This window comes from Pyxicephalus adspersus, chromosome 3 (assembly GCF_032062135.1).
Source record: "Pyxicephalus adspersus chromosome 3, UCB_Pads_2.0, whole genome shotgun sequence".
Classification (NCBI taxonomy): domain Eukaryota; kingdom Metazoa; phylum Chordata; class Amphibia; order Anura; family Pyxicephalidae; genus Pyxicephalus; species Pyxicephalus adspersus.
In genome coordinates this window covers 107559825-107579871 of record NC_092860.1, presented here as the reverse complement: position 1 = coordinate 107579871, position 20047 = coordinate 107559825, and the positions used below count along the sequence as shown (strand labels likewise).

The window sequence follows — 20047 nt, the reverse complement described above, 5'->3', positions numbered from 1 at the left end:
TCATGAATGCTGACTGCCATCTTGTGTTTATGAGTGGTACTGATAGTGTACCGAATTATTCTCAAATGCAACAGAAATTGTTCAAATGTGATGTTTTCAAGGAGGTTAAAAAATAGAGAAAAAAAAAGTACAAATAGGGATGTAAATAAATAAAGCACAGAATATGTACATGTAGTGTCAGCAATCTGAATTCTCTAAAATATTTTTTTTAGCTATATATACCGTCTCTGGTTTTTTAGACACCTTTTGTAATGAGGTTTTACCTTTTATAGCTTACTGGCTTTGTTTTATTTATTTTTTTAAGGTTCCAGAAGGTCAGAAAGGACACATGTTGGTGACTACTGTGTTTGCTAAGGATCCAGATGCTGGTGCTAATGGGACAGTACGGTATTCTTTATCTTCCGGTGAGCAGTAACTTAAGGAAATGTAATAATTGTTGTAATTATTTTGTGTTTTAGGTATGCATTGTACATTATTATTTGTTTAGGTATGCCTTTTGGTGTTGATCAGTGTATCCTAGACTTTCTTTTTCCCTTTATACAGACATCTAGGTGAATGATAGTCAGAAAAAGCAATAATAATGAGGGAAGTCTAAAAACAGCAGAAACCAATGTAGGTTTGGTCTACTATGGTTTAATGAAAAAAAAATAGATTTTGCCAATTCTAACTGCAGGTTGTGGGTGGAAGCCCTGATTTATTAAAGCTGTCCAAGGCTGGGGAGGATACACTTTCATCAGTAAACCTGGGTGATCCAGCAAAACTGGAATGGATCTGTTCCAGGTTTGAAAACATTTGCTAACATTGCAAATTACTTTTAAGAAACCCATTCCAGGTTTGCTGGATCACCCAGGTTTACTGATGAAAGTGTATCCTCTACAGCCTTGGAGAGCTTTAATAAATCAGGCCCAGAGTATTAGGAACCCTATATACTTGTCCTCCACAAGCTCTTTATCGGTAGACTGTGCAAGTGAGAAGAACAATTAAAAGTACTTTATTACTAGGAGCACATGGACCTTAAAGGTGTATACCGACAGCTGATTTATTCATGTACTAAATTTTCCATTCAGGCTTTTGCAGTTGCAATTGAATGGAAAAAGTATATATGTATGGTATATACATATAATGTATGGTATTGTTATGTACACTTGTTTTTTTTCTTGTAAAATCCAAAAACCTGATCATTGAAAAACTGTCCTTTGGCCAATATACATAACTATCTGACAGCTCTGATACAGAGAATACTTGTATACCTTACAAGCTTGGCCACAGTTCATTTCAAAGTGTGTGTAATGAATTGGTGAATGCCATCACCATGCAACTTACTCTGCCTTGAGAAAGTGATCCTGGGAGGCCCTAAGGTCCTAAAATATCATCTCATGATTACTGTTGCTTTATGAATGAATAAAGGACAATATTACCACTATATCTAGGTGTTCTGCTGAAGATTATGTTTTGTCAATGCTTTATTATACAACTACATAAGAGCGTATTAAAAAAATGTATTTCTAGAATTTGTTGTTCATGTTATTAACATTACTTGTTTTTGTTTTTTTGGTTCACAGATGATGATCAAGGTTATTTCTTTGTTAATGCATCTACTGGTGAAATATGGACAACCCAACCTCTCTCAGTAAGCCTGAAAGCATACTATCATTTAAGAGTAACCGCCAGAGATCAAGGGTTCCCTTCACTGGAGGAATATGCAACTGTGAATGTTCAGGTGAGATTACAAGTGTATTTACGTTTTGTTCATTTGTTTGTGAATACTGCTTTAGGTATGATGTATACTTCTTTATTTCTTTACCAAGAGGTACTTTAGACATATTTAGGTTTAGGCAATGTGAACTTTAAAAAATGTAATTGTTTTAAAAAAAAATCAACCAGAACTCCAGTCAAAGTATTTTTAATAAAGTAGGAAAGGGTTAGGGCCATGTAAGGTGTTATTTGCTGTCTGTGTACCCACTTGTAATATTGGGGAGAGTACTAATGTTAGATTCCCCCTTAAAAGTACAGCAGTGGAGGCTAGAGTCGCTTTTTAGGGCCTGTGTCTAATAGTATTGACACAGGGACAGAAATTATTACTTATCAGGTATTCCTCTCTGTCATCAGATAACCCACCAGCACAGCTGTTCCAGATCCACTATTTTTCGACACGTTGTAAAAGTTAGGATTTTGTGTCTCCAGGGGTCATAAAACTCAGGATCTGGCAGATAAGGGTAGTGGAGCGACACATTTAATAATAAACGTTATAGTTCCACTACACAATTCCATATGAAGTAGTAGGTTGCTGATTCATGGCTGGATCAACATTTAAAGGAATGCTTTTGGCACCAAATATGTACTCTGCAGGTGTTGGGGTTGGGTTAGGGTCCACTGTAAAAGAACTAAGAGTAATAGGGTTCAGTGTTAGGGTGCAGGTTAAGAGTTACATTTTTGGTTGAGGGTGATAGTTATGTGTGAATGTGAAGAGTATAGGGTTACAACAATGGTTAAGGTAAAGATAACAGGAGAAGGGTAAGAATTTAACAGTTCATTTCATAGGTTTGGATACCTATTGGGTTCAGGTAGAGGAGACTGAAGTGTTAAGGCTTAAAAATGATATTTGAAAGGTTAGGGACACTTTTTTTCTTTTTAAATGCATTGCAGATGAACCCCTATTGTCATGACTTAAAGCATTGTTGCAGCAGAATACTTGATGATAACAGTTACTGCAGTTCGAAGCAAGAAGTATATTGTGCAAACATAATATTGTATATCAGTTGTTGTTACTATGTAGATTAATAAACTTAAAAAGCAAAGCTCTTCTGGGTTAATTAAAGTACATTGTCACCTTGCCAATAAGTTTAATCATATGCAAAAAATTCATACTTCCTGCCAAACAGCTGCCCTTGCAGTTTTGCAGAGAGTTGCTATGAAAAGCTAATGTGACAGAATAAAGCTGACCTTGCTGTGAGATTTTAAGTGTTCTTTGGCTGACAGTTTTCATACTTCACATTTCAATTCTTACATCTCATAGAGCATGGGGTGACTTAAAGATCATTTATCTGAAATGATAGAAGGAAGTATCTTTTACGATGCAAACTATATATATATATATATATATATATATATATATATATATATATATATATGTTACACAACTCATCAATATCTTAAAGAGTACATATATAGGCAAATATATCTTGTATATACTGTATGCATACATGAAAATATCAGTAGCATAATCCTGTACCTTGTTAGCCTCGATCAGCCTCAAACATTTAGAAAAAAAAAGCAATACCCTAACTTAAAGCAGGCTTTCCAAGTAAAATTATGTTTGCCTATTGTAAGGCCTCCCTCCTGAAAACATTTGTTCCTAATTTTTAATGTTTGTACATTTACAAATTTAATCATTTTTCCTCCTTTCCAGTTTTCTTCCTAGAATATTGTATTATTTTAATTCCATATGTCATCTAGAGTCAGCATCTTATTTTAAGACAGGATACCGGCTCATAGATGACTCTGTAACTCCTGGTACCTGTACTGTTCATCTTGGCTGTGTGTACTCTTTTTGTTTTGCTTTGATCATTCCTCTGCTGCTGCTTATGGTCTTGTAAACTACTATAAAGGTATAATGTCACAACAGTCACAGTGAGTGATAGATGGGGCAGAGATTACATTGCAAATCCATCCTCCAGTCTGCAGATGACTGATCACTCTACCTGGGTGCTCCTATCACATCTATTTACAGTTGCTTGACTGCAGTTCAAATACTTCCTTTTTAAAATTAAAAACCCTTTAAAGCAGCAGTCGCCAAACGGTGGTACAAAATTTTTGGTGGGCCCTGGCTGGTGCGCCCCTCAGGGGTGTCAGAAGAAGCACCCTGCTGGAGGGGTGCACCGGCCAGAGCTGCGGACCATGTCTCCCATACAGATTGTAGGCTCAGAGCGGTGGGCGGGTTGTGCCTCTGGACACATCTCGCCCACTTTCCCATCACAGGTTCACACCTAGGGGAAGTTTCTTCCTCTTTGAGTGGCTTATGGCTCCCCATGCATGTGCGGTCAGGAGTCCGTGCATTTAGTGATCTATAGGTCCGAAAAGATTGGCGACCACTGTTTTAAAGCACAACTCCTTCCAATTTGTTTTTAGATTTGTAGCATGAATAGGTTAACATAACATTGTTGTCTGTGACCCCTATCTAGTTTATAAGGTGTCACAATGACAAGAATGGGGATATTACATTCACATGGACAGAGACAGCAAATAAATACTCTTGTTATTTGGAGTGGGTAAGTGGTAAGAACATCTTTTGGACTTGGAATGTTCTCAGACCCCTGTGATTTATATTTTGCCCCGGTATAATTGGGATGTTGCAGTAAACCTCCTAAGCGAGGACACTGACTGTTACCCATTATAATAAAAAACGAAATAGAAATAAAGGGTTTAGGAAATAGACTCCACAGGTGCTGTTACAGTGTTCTCGATCTTCCTTGTACATTGTTTAAATTCATTTTACATGAAAACTGATCAGGAGGGAAAAAAACCTTTGAGGAGTAGAATAGGGAACTGATTTTGGGGAGATTTTATTTGGTGGTAAGAAATAAAAGATGACATTATTCTGCTCAACTTTGTAAAGATGCAATCAAAATATCAGCTTGAAATAAGCAGACTATTTGATAGGAGTCCCAGTAGTAAATTAGATTTATATATCATGTCTTTCAGGTCATTTCAACTTCTAAGGAAAAATCAAAAGGCATGGTTGAAGTAAAAACTTTGAAGATTCCAGAGGATGCAAAACCTTCTCAAATAGTAGGCTCAATAATGTCAAATGAAATGTTTCTACCTAATAAAAAATTACAGTTCCATATTTCCGAAGAGGAGCAGAACAGCCATTTTGTCACTGACAGTTCCACAGGACACATATACCTCTCCAGACCACTAGACTATGAAACAAACCCAAACTACTTTTTACTTTTTAACGTACAAGACCATAACAAGATTCCTCCTCAAAACCATTCTGTCATACTAAAGATTGATGTTGAAGATCAAAATGATCACTATCCTGTCTTCCCTTACCCCATGGTAGTCATTGGCATTGAAGAGAATGTACCTATAGGAACTATTATATATACATTTGAAGCAAAAGATGGAGATGGGACTTTACCAAACAACAAGGTGAAATATTCATTGAATACAGATGGACCTGGAGAATACCCTTTCTTTATTAACGAGTGGGATGGAACTCTCACCACAGACAAAGAAATGGACAGAGAGACAGTTGAGTCTTACGTATTTACAGTAATTGCAACAGATCAAGCCGCTAACATTACACAACATCGACATTGTTCACTGACAGCCCAGATTATCATTCAAGACGTCAATGACAACAGTCCAAATTTCCTATCATCTCCGTCAGCCTCTGTTATGGAGGATGCAGACATTGGCACTCTTATACATCGTGTAGTTGCTGAAGATCCAGATGAGGGAAAGAATGGAAAAATAACTTTGTACATCATAGATGGGAATTCAGAACACGTTTTCTTGCTGGATGAAATAACAGGTATTGTACTTAATTTTTCAAGGAAGACAATTTTCCTTGGAATCAAATATGGCAGCAGATACATTTGCAACTTGGTAGTTGAAAAGGGAAATGTGTTTCTGGAATAAGTATTCCAGATGATCTATTTTCCCACTTCTAACTGTTCGTGCAGATGCCTGGACCTTTTCCTGGCTAGGAAAATGCTCAACACATCTGGGTTTAGTTTATGTAAAAAATTCTAATGAAATAATGATAATAAATTGTCTGTGCATGGCAAGGCATTATCACAGATAGCTGACAATTTGTTCTGCTGCTTGTTTTGCCCTGATTTCATTGTTATGTATCATGCGAATAACATTATTTAATTTTAATTATAGCCATGGTAGAATGATTGACTATGTCAGATATCCCTTAAGGTGACCGTTGTTGGTAATAAAAACTAAGCTAGGGAGGGATTCAGCACTGTTTTTCCTCAACCTCTTACAAGCATACAGAATACATTTTTTTTAATACTAACTCTGTTTCCAGTTCGTTCTCCCACATAGGGGTCATATTTGCCTAATCTTGTCAATATTATCTGGATTAATCCTTTGTTTTCCTGCCATATATCATCAAGAACTGACATTTAATACTAAAATGATCCATAAATATTACATTATGTCATTGCACAATCATTCAGTAGCTAATCATAACTCATATTCAACTTTAGAGACCAAAAACAATTAAAGATGTAGGTTACATAAACCTTAACATTTATCTTCTTATACTTTGTTTGGTAATAAATACCATTAAAAGTGTTTTGTTATATTTGTTCAATAGGTGCAAATAAAACTTGTTCATCCTATCAGAAATCAAGTGAAATCCAAGTTTCCTGTGCAATATGCATATGCTGCACATAGGTTTCAAGCAGTGTTATCAGCCCTACCCACTTCACATCTGTGGACTGCAGAATACCTCTTCCTTTGTTCTGAAATATGTTCTAACACATTCCTGTCCCGGGTGACAATACTCCTCTTTCATTAAGGACAGACAGGGCAGATTTTCAGTATTGGGCAGGAAGTGTGTAACTAGCTGAATTATTAGTTGAAAATAAAGAAAAAATAAAAACTAAGTAAGCCACCAAAATAAACGACAGTGCAATTTTTTTATATTACAAAAAGCCTGTTTTTTTGTATAGGCCACCTCCCGATACTTTGTTGGCCATGCTGGTCTGCACTATTCCTATAATTGTATGCTATTTAGCATTATTAGTAGCACATGGACATTTGTCTACCGTTTCCAAGTTTTTTAAAAAAAAAGGCATACAAGGTATACTAACTCTTTTAGTGAACGTATTTCATGATTTTATTCATCAAATACTACTTATGCAATATTAAGCATTAATATTTTTTCTATGTTAACTGAAATACATTTTTTATATTAATATTTACAGGTTGGTTAACTTTATCCTCTACAGTAGATCATGAGACTCAGGATACTTATATTTTGACCATTCTGGCTACAGATAATGGCTCTCCAGTTCTTTCTGCTACACAGATTTTGACAGTCACAGTGGGTGATGTCAATGATAAGCCACCAACATTTAAACAGACCTTTTATGAAGCTGCGGTTCTTGAAAACCAGGAGCCTGGATTGCATGTGATGAAAGTAAAAGCTGAGGATATGGATACAGGTAACTTAATGTTTTATGTGATGTATTGCACCTTGTCTTAATAGATACAGGTAGTTTATATAAAATGTTTAATCAAGTTTGAAAGTGCTAAAGAGCTGACTGGTCTAAGGCTAAGTACTGGATGAGAATTTTAATGTGTATACAGCGGCCATCCAATTGCTATTCACGGATCCGTCCTAACGGATCCACGAACGACAAGAGATGAACGTCTGCAATGGAAGTGAAGGGTAGAGAGAGCAGCGGGCTGTCGTTTGCTCGTTCTCCTCCCTCCCCTCTCCATAGAACAGAACGGCGCTGTATATATGGAGCTTGTTCATACACCTTTTTAGTTTTATGATCTTTCACAATGCTTTCCAACAACAAAAGTCCTATGTGTGTGTATATTAGTTAATGGGCTATAAGATAAGTGGGTGGGTTTTATGGCCTTTGGGAACTTGGACCGACCACTGCTGCAGGGAGTTTTTAAACAAAGGATCTAAATAAATATCAGCTTCGGCATCACTTATCCTACAACAGTTGGGTAAGCTCATAAATAAGAAGTGCTCTATAGAGGATGAAGGATTATAGAAAAGCTGGCTCTAACTTTAAGAATGTAGAACGGGGCCTCACTTCACGGAGTGTGATGTACATACATATGGTGTCTTACTCACTGGTGGAGTGGAGTCAAATTAGGAAGACTGAAGCACCTAGTATTTATAAAATAGTAATATTTCTATTAAATTTGTGTCTGTTTTTATATATTTTTCATCTCTGATATGCAAGTAGAAAGAAAAGCTGAGCTCTGTGAACTGCTTATTTTTTTTTTATTTGTACATTGGAAAGGTTCATATTTTCTGGCTATTAGCTAGTTTGCATCATCATGAGCACTCTATTGACTTTTTGTTTTTCCTTTTTTTGTTCTCCAAAGTTGATAGAGAAAATATAAAATGGATCATTTCACCTTTACATTTTAACTCCAGACAGATTCCTAATTTGAGTAATCTTCAGATGCCTTTTATTTATTTCTAAAGCAGCAACCTGAGAAAGGGTGGGCATAAATTTGGACCAATCAGGTCTCTTGCATGCACTTGTACTGTAATGCTGATAGGTGAGCGCATGGGCAGAATTTGCTGGACAAAAATACAAATCCTTAAAAACAGTGCTCAAAGGCTTTTAAAGGTGTATGCAGCGGTTTCTCCATTGAGTGTAGCTTTAGGAAAACAGCCATGTAAAATACAAGACTCAGGCAGGTTTCCTTATGTCTAAGCCACATTGGGAGGATGAAGGAAATCTATAAAAATACAGTATGTGATTTTGCTTTTGTAATTATATTACAGGGCTGATTTACACAGCTTATATATTGCTTGTACATACTTTACAGGTTGTAGGCAGGTTAGGAAACCAATTCTTGAGAGTTCTTCCCCAGTTTAAGGAGATTTCCTAGACAGTGCTTCCTTAGAAATGTTTTTGCCCTGCAAGGGACTTGGGACTGTCATGTTACCTTATAACAGGATTTTTTAAAGTAGTTAGATAAGAATGATATAGTCCTAGCACATACGTGCAACTGTGGGGGGTGGTGGTAGGCCATGTCATGCTCAATAGTTTTCCCACAGTCTCATGATCTCATAATCATAATGATGGTGCCGCAGAGCATGCAGAAGCTTGCAGGTAAAGGGGAGTTTTTTTAGAGGAAGTTGTGGCAGTGGTCTTCCTTAATACCTGTGTCAGGTTGCACTGTTTGGGAAATGTGTTTAAATCCCAAGCTTGGCTGTGCAGACTGACAAATCATTTTGCAAGTTGAATAGTAAATGTCTATATGTATATATTTAAACTTTTTTATTTTGCCGTTTGTCTGGAGTTCCACTTTTAAAATAGATTTTTTTTCTACAGTATATTTAAACTATTTTGGTTGTATTAATTAAGTTATAATTCTGTTTGATTACTACGACGATCTGATTTTTTTCTATACCAGCATTAGTCATTAATTGTAGAATTATGTTTAGCAACTTGGTAGGGTTAGTATTATATTTAGGGAAACCTAAATGCCAGAGAGATAAATTTGGGGGTGAATAAATAATGACGTGCTTACATAAACAACTATTTCTTATTCTATAACAACCCAACTGATACTCTGTTTTACTATTCAAGTAGAGCATAGTAACTGATTATAGTTTTACTGATTACAGCTTCTGTCCAATTTACCTTTCTGTCCTGATAGAAAAATACTCCCCCTGCCGCTCTCTCCGTGCCTCCAATGACCTACTACTGACTTCCTCACTCATAACCTCATCACACGCACGAATACAAGACTTCTCTAGAGCTCCGACTCTCTGGAATGGTCTTCCTCGTCCTATTCGGCTTGCACCTAATTTCTGCTCATTTAAAAGAGTGCTCAAAACCCATTGTTTCAAACTTGCCTACCCATCTTCTTCTGTCTCTTTAAAATCTCACTTCTATTTCATATCCCCCTCCTATAGTGTGTTATATCCCCAACCTCCTAGATTGTAAGCTCTTCTGGGCAGGGTCCTCTCCTCCTCCTGTGTCACTGTCTGTCGGCATCTGGCTGTCATTTGCAACCTCATTTAATGTACAGCGCTCCATAATATGTTGGTGCTATATAAATACTGTTTATTAATATTAATTAATAATAATATTCTTTTAACACTAATCATTAAATGACACAGCACCAAACTTCTATCATTCTAATTTTTGAGTCTCTAAAGCCAGTTCAAGTGTAAAAGGGACAGCAGCATCATACTAATTTTAGATAATGCCAACACCTACAGTGCAGGTGAACATTCTCAGGATCTGCCCTGGAATTAGAATGCATTTCTTTAAAATCTTGTTGTTAATCTCCTTTACCCACACGGGGGCAGTCTTGTCCAGGTTTTATGACTAGTACATTTCTATGGCAACAAGCTGTCCAAGCATTAACTATGAAAACTAATAATTCTTAACAGAAAAAAAATCCTTCATTTTACGAGAGACCATGATACAAAAATGGTGTTGTTTGCTAAACATCTGCTAAATTAGTTTTGATACTCTCATGGATTCTGGGAAGGAAACTTACGGTTTCCAAATACATTCCAACATTAAAAATTGTGATTATATAATCTTAGGGCACATTATGAAGTGGTTAATGTGACATTTCCCCCAAAGGTGGTTAATCATTCACTGTCATTTATTTTCCAAAACGTTTTATTTAATTTTTGTACTTAGGAGAAGCATATCCAATAACAAAGTTTGCAGAGCAATATAAGAGAATTAAAAGACAATGCAAAACAGAAGAATAAATTGTTATTATAACACTGGGTCTAGAACAAGTACAGATTTTAGGAAACAGAAAGCAGAGATACCGTAATTGCCAGGGTACAGTCCAAGAATGAGCCACACTACTTTTCAGAGCAATGATGGAGTTTGATTATACAACCAATGAAAGACAGATGACAGGAGAGATTGAGACATTTGGAAATCACACTTCTTCACATTATTGGCATTATCAGTTTGCTGAAGGAAATGTAAGTTCTTTTTCATTTCCACAAGTCGAAACGGGCCTGGAAAACAGGCATAACATTTCAGTGTTTAATATGGATTAGATTGTATAGGAAATAGCAGTCTAGGGAAGCTAAACTATTGTGTTATTTCTCCCACCTCCTAGATTGTAAGCTCTTCGGGCAGGGTCTACTACTCCTATGTCACTGTCTGTCATTTGCAACCCCTATTTGTTGTACAATGCTGCGTAATATGTTGGCCCTATAAAAATCCTGTATATGATATAATTAATAATAAAGATATTAAGCAAATTATGAGCACAGCTGACACACTAAACTTGCTAAAAAAAAGAACAAAGTTTCAAATAAATATGTGATATAATAATTTTATTTTGCAGGAGTCAATGCTATGCTTACCTACTACATTTGGCCAAGCCATGAACTTTTCAGAATAATACATGAGACAGGGGAAATATTTACAGCAGCCACATTTGACAGAGAGAAAAGGGAGCACTATATCATTAGAGGTAAGTTACATGGTATTGTATTGTTTGTGCCATGTTTTAGATGTATGGTTCTGAACAGTGACGTCTGAAAATAAGATACTTGTAGCATTCATATGTTAAGCAAAATAATATCCTAAATAACTCTTACCACATGGAAATATACATTTAGATACAATGCGTCTGCTTCTTTTTTTTTTTTTTTATTATTGCAATATGTTATTCTAAATCCTTGGCGTCAATCATTTTACCTTTGCTTTTCCAAGACAAATAAAGTATACTGATGAAATGCTGGTTTCCTACAGATGGCAAATTGGCCATATTCAGTTTTTAACACATTCGTCATTTAAAAGATCAGAGCAAATAAAATGATCATTGTTGTAGTCAGGCCGGTACAAAATAAATTATGATAAGCCGCAATGGGTATTGCTTTTTTAAATGAGAACTTACATTAATTAAATGATAGGTGATACTATTGTATAAAATGAAAAAGTATAAAATAAAGCTGCCCCAACAAAGGATATAAAGTATAGTGACCTCTCCTGCTGATCTATTTTTTATTAAAGAGATATTGTTTGCAGGAGAAGATGGTCAGGTTCCTGGTACCTATGGGTTAATGTGTCCTGTAATGACTGACTGGAGAAACCACAGTGTCCTTCAGAGGACCAGAAAAAGTATTTTTCCTGAGGCAGCCTCTTTTATATTGTAGCAACAAAATACCAATTAATTATTTTTTCTGGCTGCTGTTGAAGAAAACATCTGTAACAAGTTAATAAAACACTCAAATAACATGTTTGGAATGGTGTGAAGCTACAGTTTGAAAAAAATTAAAAGAACCATGTGAGGTCCCTCGAATGTATGTACCGGACCCATCTCTATAAATAGAGCCTGTCTAGTAAGGAATAGGGGTACAGCAATTGTGCCCCTCTCTGTTTATACCAGATTTGCAGCAAGGTAACAAGCTAGTACCCCCTCCTTTTCGCAATACTAGGCCCCCATACTTTCCCAACTAAGTTTAGGGACGGAGTCCTATTTCCCCAACCTGTCCCCCAAATGGTTGTGGGAGTCTTCTGTGGGGTATTGGAATTTGGAAGGGCTTTGATAGCCCTCTAGGGAATGTGTTCCTCTTACACATTCAGGAACCTATTGTTTGTGAAAATATTAGGGGAACAATGAGCTGAGTTACCATGCAAATAACACCTCCAACCTGTTTTTTCATCTGGACTCCTTTTATAGATTGCCCTTCTATAGAATCCCCTGCAATTACAGTGACAATAATATGTTTAGGAGCTTTGCAATTAACTCAAAATGTCCGTGGTCTTAGAGTTTTCGAAAAAATTTGCAGTTGTTCACAAAAATACATTTTTCAGTTTTCTCATAGCCCTGTGAGTGTCTCATATTTGTTTTCAGTGCCTCGCTATTACATTAATAGACATTTTTTACATTGCCTTTGACTGCCGGGTTCTGCGATTCACTCTTATTCTTTGTCATTTCTATAATTCTTGTATGATTAGTGCTGGTGACAGACGGTGGAACCCCCTCCTTCTCAAGCTCCACAACAATTGTTTGTACAGTGCTAGATGAAAATGATAATACTCCTGAGCTTTTACTTCCTGAGGCTGAGATCCATGTCCCAGAAAACCAAGCTCCAGGAATAATTCACAAAGTGCTGGCTACGGACAAGGATACTGGCAACAATGGCAGAGTGCATTTCCAAATAATTGGTAATTAAAAATACTTACTAAACTGCCTGCACAGATGTCTAACACAGCATGACATGTGGCTTGTTACCTGTTATGTGTTTTGTATAGGTTTATTAAAAGGTTAACAGAGGTTCATTTAATAAAAAGAAATTGTTCACTAAATGTTTACTGAGTTTAATAAACAAGAGGAATCAGTGTACACCTTAAATACATAGTCATGTAATGGCAAAAAAACTCCTTTTTTTACCTTAAACATAATTGTGTATTTAATATGAACACAGATTCACTGTATTTACCATTTGCCGCATGAACAGCCTCTACACAGTAATTCAACCACAATTTACTTTTTATTTTAGGATTCAACTTTACATACAAATTAATTCTAAAATGTAAAGTTTATTCTAACATAAGTAAAAGCTTTTAACAATTGTATCACTTTTTGTATTAGATAGATATTTATGAAAAAGCAGATGCATGAATTACATTAATACCCAATTGTTCAATATCTGAATAAAATACTCTATTACCAAAAATGTAATGTAAAGTAGGTAAAATGACAATTTACAGAGAAAACATGGGCTATAACATTATTTTTTTAAACTTTGAATAGGGGAAATTATTGCAATGTAGAAACACAATATATTGTACTGTAGCTTCATGTTCAAATAAAAAAGCAACTCATTCAAACCATTGACAATTATATTGGAGTGTGTTGCCAATATCTTCTTCTTCCCCATTGCCCTTAAGGCAATTTGGGTAATTTTCCCATGTTGTTTTGTTTACATACACCAGATAAATTTTACACTCCTATAGAAATCTATGGGGATTTCAACCCACTTGAAACAAATGTGTGTCACAAGGCAGTCAATAAATCAATGAATTTTGAATGATCTTGAAACAACTCAAACTGATGTCAACACAATCCTAAAGCCTGTTGAACTATTAATGAACTATATGTTCATTAATATTGAAAATCGAAACTTTTAAAAGATGAAATCTGATAGGATGCCATTGTTTACTAATAAAACACAATATTAGAAAGTTACCATGAACAGACTGAAGCAAGGGGAAATAGTGGAGCTTCATTTAACTCTGGGCACAAAATTTAGATTCTGATGACTTTGTAGAGGTGGTAGGTGACTACTTATGATAGGAAAACATTTTATACTCATTTTAGAGGGTATTTTGTAAATAACAGGTGCATTAAAATGGTGCATTGCAATCAAAAGAGACAAAGAGACTCTTTGGTGCCGGCTATTCCGTGCCCTCTTCCTCTACTCCAGTTGATGGTGGATGCATGATTGATGGAAGTGCTGTTTGGGGTAGAAAATGTTCTAAAATACATTGCATTTCCCTGTAGATGGTAGTATCTCAACCAAATAGAGAATTTTTCCGCTTGATTCGTGAAAAGCTGTTTGGAGCCAGAGGACAGTCCACATGTGTTGTTTTTGGAGCTTGATAAGTTTTTTTGTGTTTGTAAGAAAATGTTTCTACGTGTCCCGATGCTGAAGTGGTATTAGGATACATATTTTATAAGGTGTGTCACTTTTAAAGAAGGGGTTACATCTGTTAAAGTCTTTTCACGGTAATAGATGAAGACTCCTGCATTTACTGTCTGTGCCACCCACCGATTTAAATGAAATGCAGGTTTCAATTCAAACATAATGCAGTCATATGCCAGAGACACTTAAACATTTGCAGTACAAGCAGAAATATTATTGGAATTAACAAATTTTTCATTGGTGTTCCCATGATGACATATCTTTCCACATGCCTGTCTTTTACTGTCAATTTTTGCTTAATGCCTCTTTTACTTTTGAAGGTGGAAACATGGGTGGATATTTTGCCATCAACAACACATCGGGGGAGCTCTGGGCCACCCGCAGCTTAGATCGAGAGGATGTCAGCAATTTTACCATCACTGTGGAATGCTATGACCTGGGCAGCCCCCGGAAAAGCACAACAGCCAAACTGCACATTAAGGTCTTGGATGAGAATGACAATCCACCTACGTTTTCTAAGAGCCAGTACCGCACATCTGTCAGAGAGGACCTAACTATTGGATCTGTGGTTTTTAGCCTTCAGGCGCTTGATATAGATGAGGGCTTAAATGGAGAAGTAATGTACTCCTTGATTGATGATACACAAGGTGTTTTCACTATAAACCAGACAACAGGAAACATTGTGACTGCAAAGGCTTTGGACAGAGAATTTAAACATCAATACGTGTTCAGGGCATTAGCAACTGACTGTAGCATATATGGTCAAAAAAGTTCCACTGCCAAAGTTACAGTACATATTGATGATGTCAATGACAATGGGCCATTATTCTCTATTAATCCTGTCCAGGTCCTTGTTTCTCCCCAAGTCTCTGTTAATACAACAATTGCAACTGTACATGCAACTGACCCAGACCTAGGCTTAAATGGAACAGTGGTGTACAGTCTTGTGAAAGCCGATCCACATTTTTACATTATTAGGGAAACAGGAGAAATTAAAGTCAATATGCTGCTGTCCCCAATTACCTTCACAAATTCGGTTCTCAAAGTGGCCGCTTCAGACCTTGGTACCCCAGCAAAGACTTCCATGGGTCTTGTTACAGTTACCCTAGAAGGCCTGGAAACAGATATTTCCTTTCTTCAGAGTATCTATGAAGCCATAATAGAGGAAAACAGTAAGCCAGGTATGTTTTCTATTGAAATATTTTATAGGCTTTTTAAAGTAATTTAATATATTTCTCCTTACACAATACCACAGCCTTGAAATTACTATTTATAAACATGTTTTATGGGAATGGAATGTGCTGCTATATTTTGGTATACAGATGAACTGTGTGTTAATGTTATAATATATATTCTTTTTACCTGAACATCTAATTTAGTTGGTGTTGATGCCTGCTGGTTGAATTCTCTACCTCTCTGTCCATGTTCCCAAGCTTGTCACACCAGTGAAGGCTTCCTAAAAGTATCCCATGTGTACACTGAAGTCATTGTGGCACATCAAATAGCATTATTAACTTGTAATACAGATCATGAAATGATGTACTGTTGCTCTTCTGAAAAGTGTAAGCTCTTCAGTCAGAGTCTATGAAATTATTATTTTAACATACTCAGTAAAGCACTGCTAACTATTTTAGCAGTACTATTAATAATTATAATGGTATGTTTGTGACATGTGGGGCCATTTTCTTGTTGCCGCTTGGTTTTAGCTACATTTGGTGCAGTATACAGACCACTGTACAATCTGCCAAAGATTTATTTTGTATTAAAAATGATATTTTTCTGTGGATAAGTGAAAAGTGAGTGTAAGCTCATCTGTCACAAACCCTGAGATGATTTTTTTGAATGTCCATTAATCTTCTGCCAAATATGCCAAACATGTTGCTGCCAAATGCACTAAAATGCCAACACATATGTGAATTATACTTTCCTGGCTACAGAAGAAAGAGAGAATGCAGGTGAGAATCCTAGACCAAAAATATAAAAAATGTGATAAATGTGTGAATTAGAAAGAACTCAGAAACTAGTAGAAGCGAGTATGGTGAGGTCTTTTTTGGAAAGCAATAGGCGAACCATTGGTAAAAAAAAAGAGAATACAGTAACATAAATACGGGTATTGATTTTGTGACCTGATATTTTTATTAGAGAAATAAAACAACCATTTGTCAGATATATGTGTATGGACTGTGCTATATAACTATTACAGCAGAAGATCCAGTCTGTGAACGTGCACTGTATGTCTGGCAAAAATACATAAAGAAAATGATTTCCCTTTTTTATATATTTGTATCTTGGTTGTTATAACTATCAACACGAGGCCTACATTAATCATTTTTTATATCAATATTTTTATTTAATTTTTTATCTATGCTATCCATTTATCAATATGTGTTTTCTGATTTCATTAAGGCTCATTAGTTGTGACTGTAGAAGCCAGACTCCGAAATCCAAATGGAGATGCCATATCTTATAACCTTATTAGTGGTGACAAAGAGACCTTTATGATAAATTCTGAAACAGGTAAATTACATGTGCTAATTTATACACAAAATTGATTTAGCTTTGTATGGGTCATTTGGGCCTTGAATAACCAATGTGAAAGGAAGAAAAAAACTGAATTTTTTGCTGGATAACAATTAGGTATTATAGATAAAGTAAATGAATGTCTTTGTTTTGCCCACAATTAGGTATTTAAAGTAAACACAGTTTTAACTTTTTTACTAATTGCCTTAAGATATAGGAAGCCGGGGGTTGGCTTAGTCTAGTAGGTGCCTCCTATTACCTAAATAATACATAATGTGGATGGTCCACAGACCAAATTAGAACCCTCTGTCTTTCCCCACAATGACTAGTTCAAAGTTTACTTTCTTTTAGTCAATTTCCATTGGAGCTTTGATTCTGTTTGGTATGCACTGGGTGATTATTACAGTTCCTACTTATTGAATTTTAATTGTATGGTTGGTGAAACATGTAAAATTCTGCCAGATATATTAAATCTAATCACCAAATTATGACACTGTTCTGTTCCATGTAAGGAGAATTTGGCAGCAATGGTAATAATTATTTGAGGTATAAAACTTTCAGATTTTTTACTATAAATCAGAATAAATATTGTTATGGTAGATAATGGTTTCATTTTAGATCATTTAGTTCTTTTTTATTTTTGTCTAACAGGCAAGCTCACAGTGAAGGAATCCTTTTTACTTGATTCAGAAGTCAAAAATAAAATGAATCTAGTTGTTGCTGCCACAAGCAGAACCTCTGTGGCATACTGTGGAATTTCAGTACTGATCCAAGACAAGAATGATAATGTGCCAGTGTTTGATCGAGACCATCATATAACTTCAGTTTTGGAGGGCCAGGGCCACAACCTGTTTGTGATCCAGGTACAGTAATTGCATAAATCCTCATTGTATCATGGTGGTTTCATAAAAAGTACAATTATTAATAGTTTTACACTTTTTCTAATTGTAATCAAAACATAATAACATGAACATGCTTTTCACATGCTTTTTTAACTGAATTCAAACAATTTGTTTGATTAAGCATTCTCAACTAAATGTTAACATTTCAGGTGTTTTTCCTAATATGTAAAAGTGAAAGGAAGCAGAAAATAATTATCAAATTTGTACCGCCTTAAATTGTAATTTTGATTCCAACTATAAAGTAAAATATGTTTTATTATTACAGAAATGTAATATTTCATTACCACCAGATTTATAGCATGAAAATGGAAGGAAATGGTATGAGATTATAAATGTTCTTTGCCCGAGACCACAACATAAATTTGTTAATACTCCACTACTGCTGCTACTGCCAGTTGATATATTTTCAGTGCGTTAAACGCCCAGCTACATAATTTATAACAGAAAATCACAAAGAGTTTAGGCTCCAACTACTTCTTTCTGAGTTGTTTTTTCAACTATTTTCCTACCACGTATTGAAAAGTAAATTCAGGCAGTAATAATGCTAGAATCTATGAGGAATAGTTTCAGTGATCGCTTTCTATAACCCTGTGTTGTATAACTAATATACAGTAGCAGCTCTTTTTTAGAACACATTGTCAAATTTTAACAAAACATAACCTGGTTTCTCACATATGCATTTTGCTTTATTCCATTGTAATATGTTGATAGTCTGCTGCTAGTGCTTTAAATACATATTAATGGATTTATAATACATATATATAGTGTTAGACATATACTATACATGTTTGAATAAGCAAATGATGGCAAACCTCTGCACATACAGATTATTCCACGCATGTTATAGTGCATAGGATAGTAAAGGGGGACTTACGGAGAACATTACACATTATCAGTGACTATATAATAATACCCACGCAATACTGTTTTTTTTAGAAACCAAAAGATTTTTTTGTATGTATTGTTATGTATGTATGTTGAATATGAATAATATCTAAATAAATTCCCCACTTAGATTGTAAGCTCTTCGGACAGGGTCCTCTCCTCCTCCTGTGTCACTGTCTGTATCTGTCTGTCATTTGCAATCCCAATGTACGGCACTGGGTAATATGTTGGGGCTATATGAATCTTGTTTAATATTAATATTATTATTAATATTATTATAATAATATTAGGTGTGATCTGTATTATTGGGGGTTGGGAGTTGTGACTGGCAGTCAAGAGATTTAGGACTTGGTGTTTGATGATTTAGTGATGATCATAAAGGACATGGTACTTGTGAAAATCATTGTTTACCCTATAAATGAATTCAAATGTTTGCATGTATTACCTTGCTGCTATATTTATAATATACTGAAATAATATAAAGTTCACATTGTTATGTTTACAAAACTCTTTTTTAGGTATTTGCTACAGATGCAGATAGTGGTCCGAATGGGCAAATCGATTACTCGCTTGTGGATGGCAATGAAAATCAAGCTTTTTTAGTAGATCCCAGAAGAGGCATTATTACAACAAATGCTATTCTTGATCGAGAAATAAAATCTTCTTACAGGTTTGTTAGAATGTTCCCAGGTGGCCTTAATTTTTTCAAGTTATTTAAAGGTAAAATTTATATTGCCTGTTGATTGGATATTAAGAAAACTGATATCACTTCAGTGTAAAAATAGTACAGTAAGTGACTACTGATCACCAAGGAACACAACCCGGTATTACTTTATTAAATATGTCATTTTGAAAATAGTAAGATTGCAAAACTGAAGAACACACAAGTGGTGATCTGAAACCAAGATCACAAACCTTTGTAAATAGGCTCACCAGCACCTTTCAATACAAACTAGTTAGTAGGTATACAAATTTACATAGAGCATGCAGTAGTGAACACTTCTTCATTATTGTTAGCTGTTATAATACAAAACTTCAGTAACATAGCTGACTATACATGGGGGCCCAGGGAATCCAAAACGGAGCTATGAATTATCTTTGTTTTATATCATAATTAACGGATGCAGGCTCTAAACAGTTGTTGCTCACAATATTACATTGAAATCCCTGGGAAAGTAGAAGTAATATAAAGGCAGCCGGCCAACAATACACTTACTTTGCATGTGGTGATAATCTGTTCCAAAATTCTAGTGGAGAACTTGATCAAAAATATTGCTTTGCCAATTTAATTAAGCAATCTATTTCTTGATTTCTTCTGTGGGATGACATTACAGATTTCTCTTTTCATTGTAATTGAATTAATTATAACTAA

The 20047-nt window shown here is 35.4% G+C and overlaps 1 protein-coding gene across 1 annotated transcript in view; it reads left to right on the top strand.

The window, feature by feature from the left end:
* The window catches only part of DCHS2 (dachsous cadherin-related 2), a 166416-nt gene that overhangs the window by 130603 nt on the left and 15766 nt on the right, over positions 1-20047 (top strand). The window contains exons 7-16 of the mRNA XM_072405938.1: positions 305-404; positions 1563-1720; positions 4702-5539; positions 6951-7190; positions 11059-11187; positions 12678-12887; positions 14689-15549; positions 16775-16885; positions 17540-17751; positions 19194-19345. Coding sequence (XP_072262039.1) covers positions 305-404; positions 1563-1720; positions 4702-5539; positions 6951-7190; positions 11059-11187; positions 12678-12887; positions 14689-15549; positions 16775-16885; positions 17540-17751; positions 19194-19345 — 3011 coding nt within the window. The remainder of the gene's footprint in view (positions 1-304; positions 405-1562; positions 1721-4701; positions 5540-6950; positions 7191-11058; positions 11188-12677; positions 12888-14688; positions 15550-16774; positions 16886-17539; positions 17752-19193; positions 19346-20047) is intronic.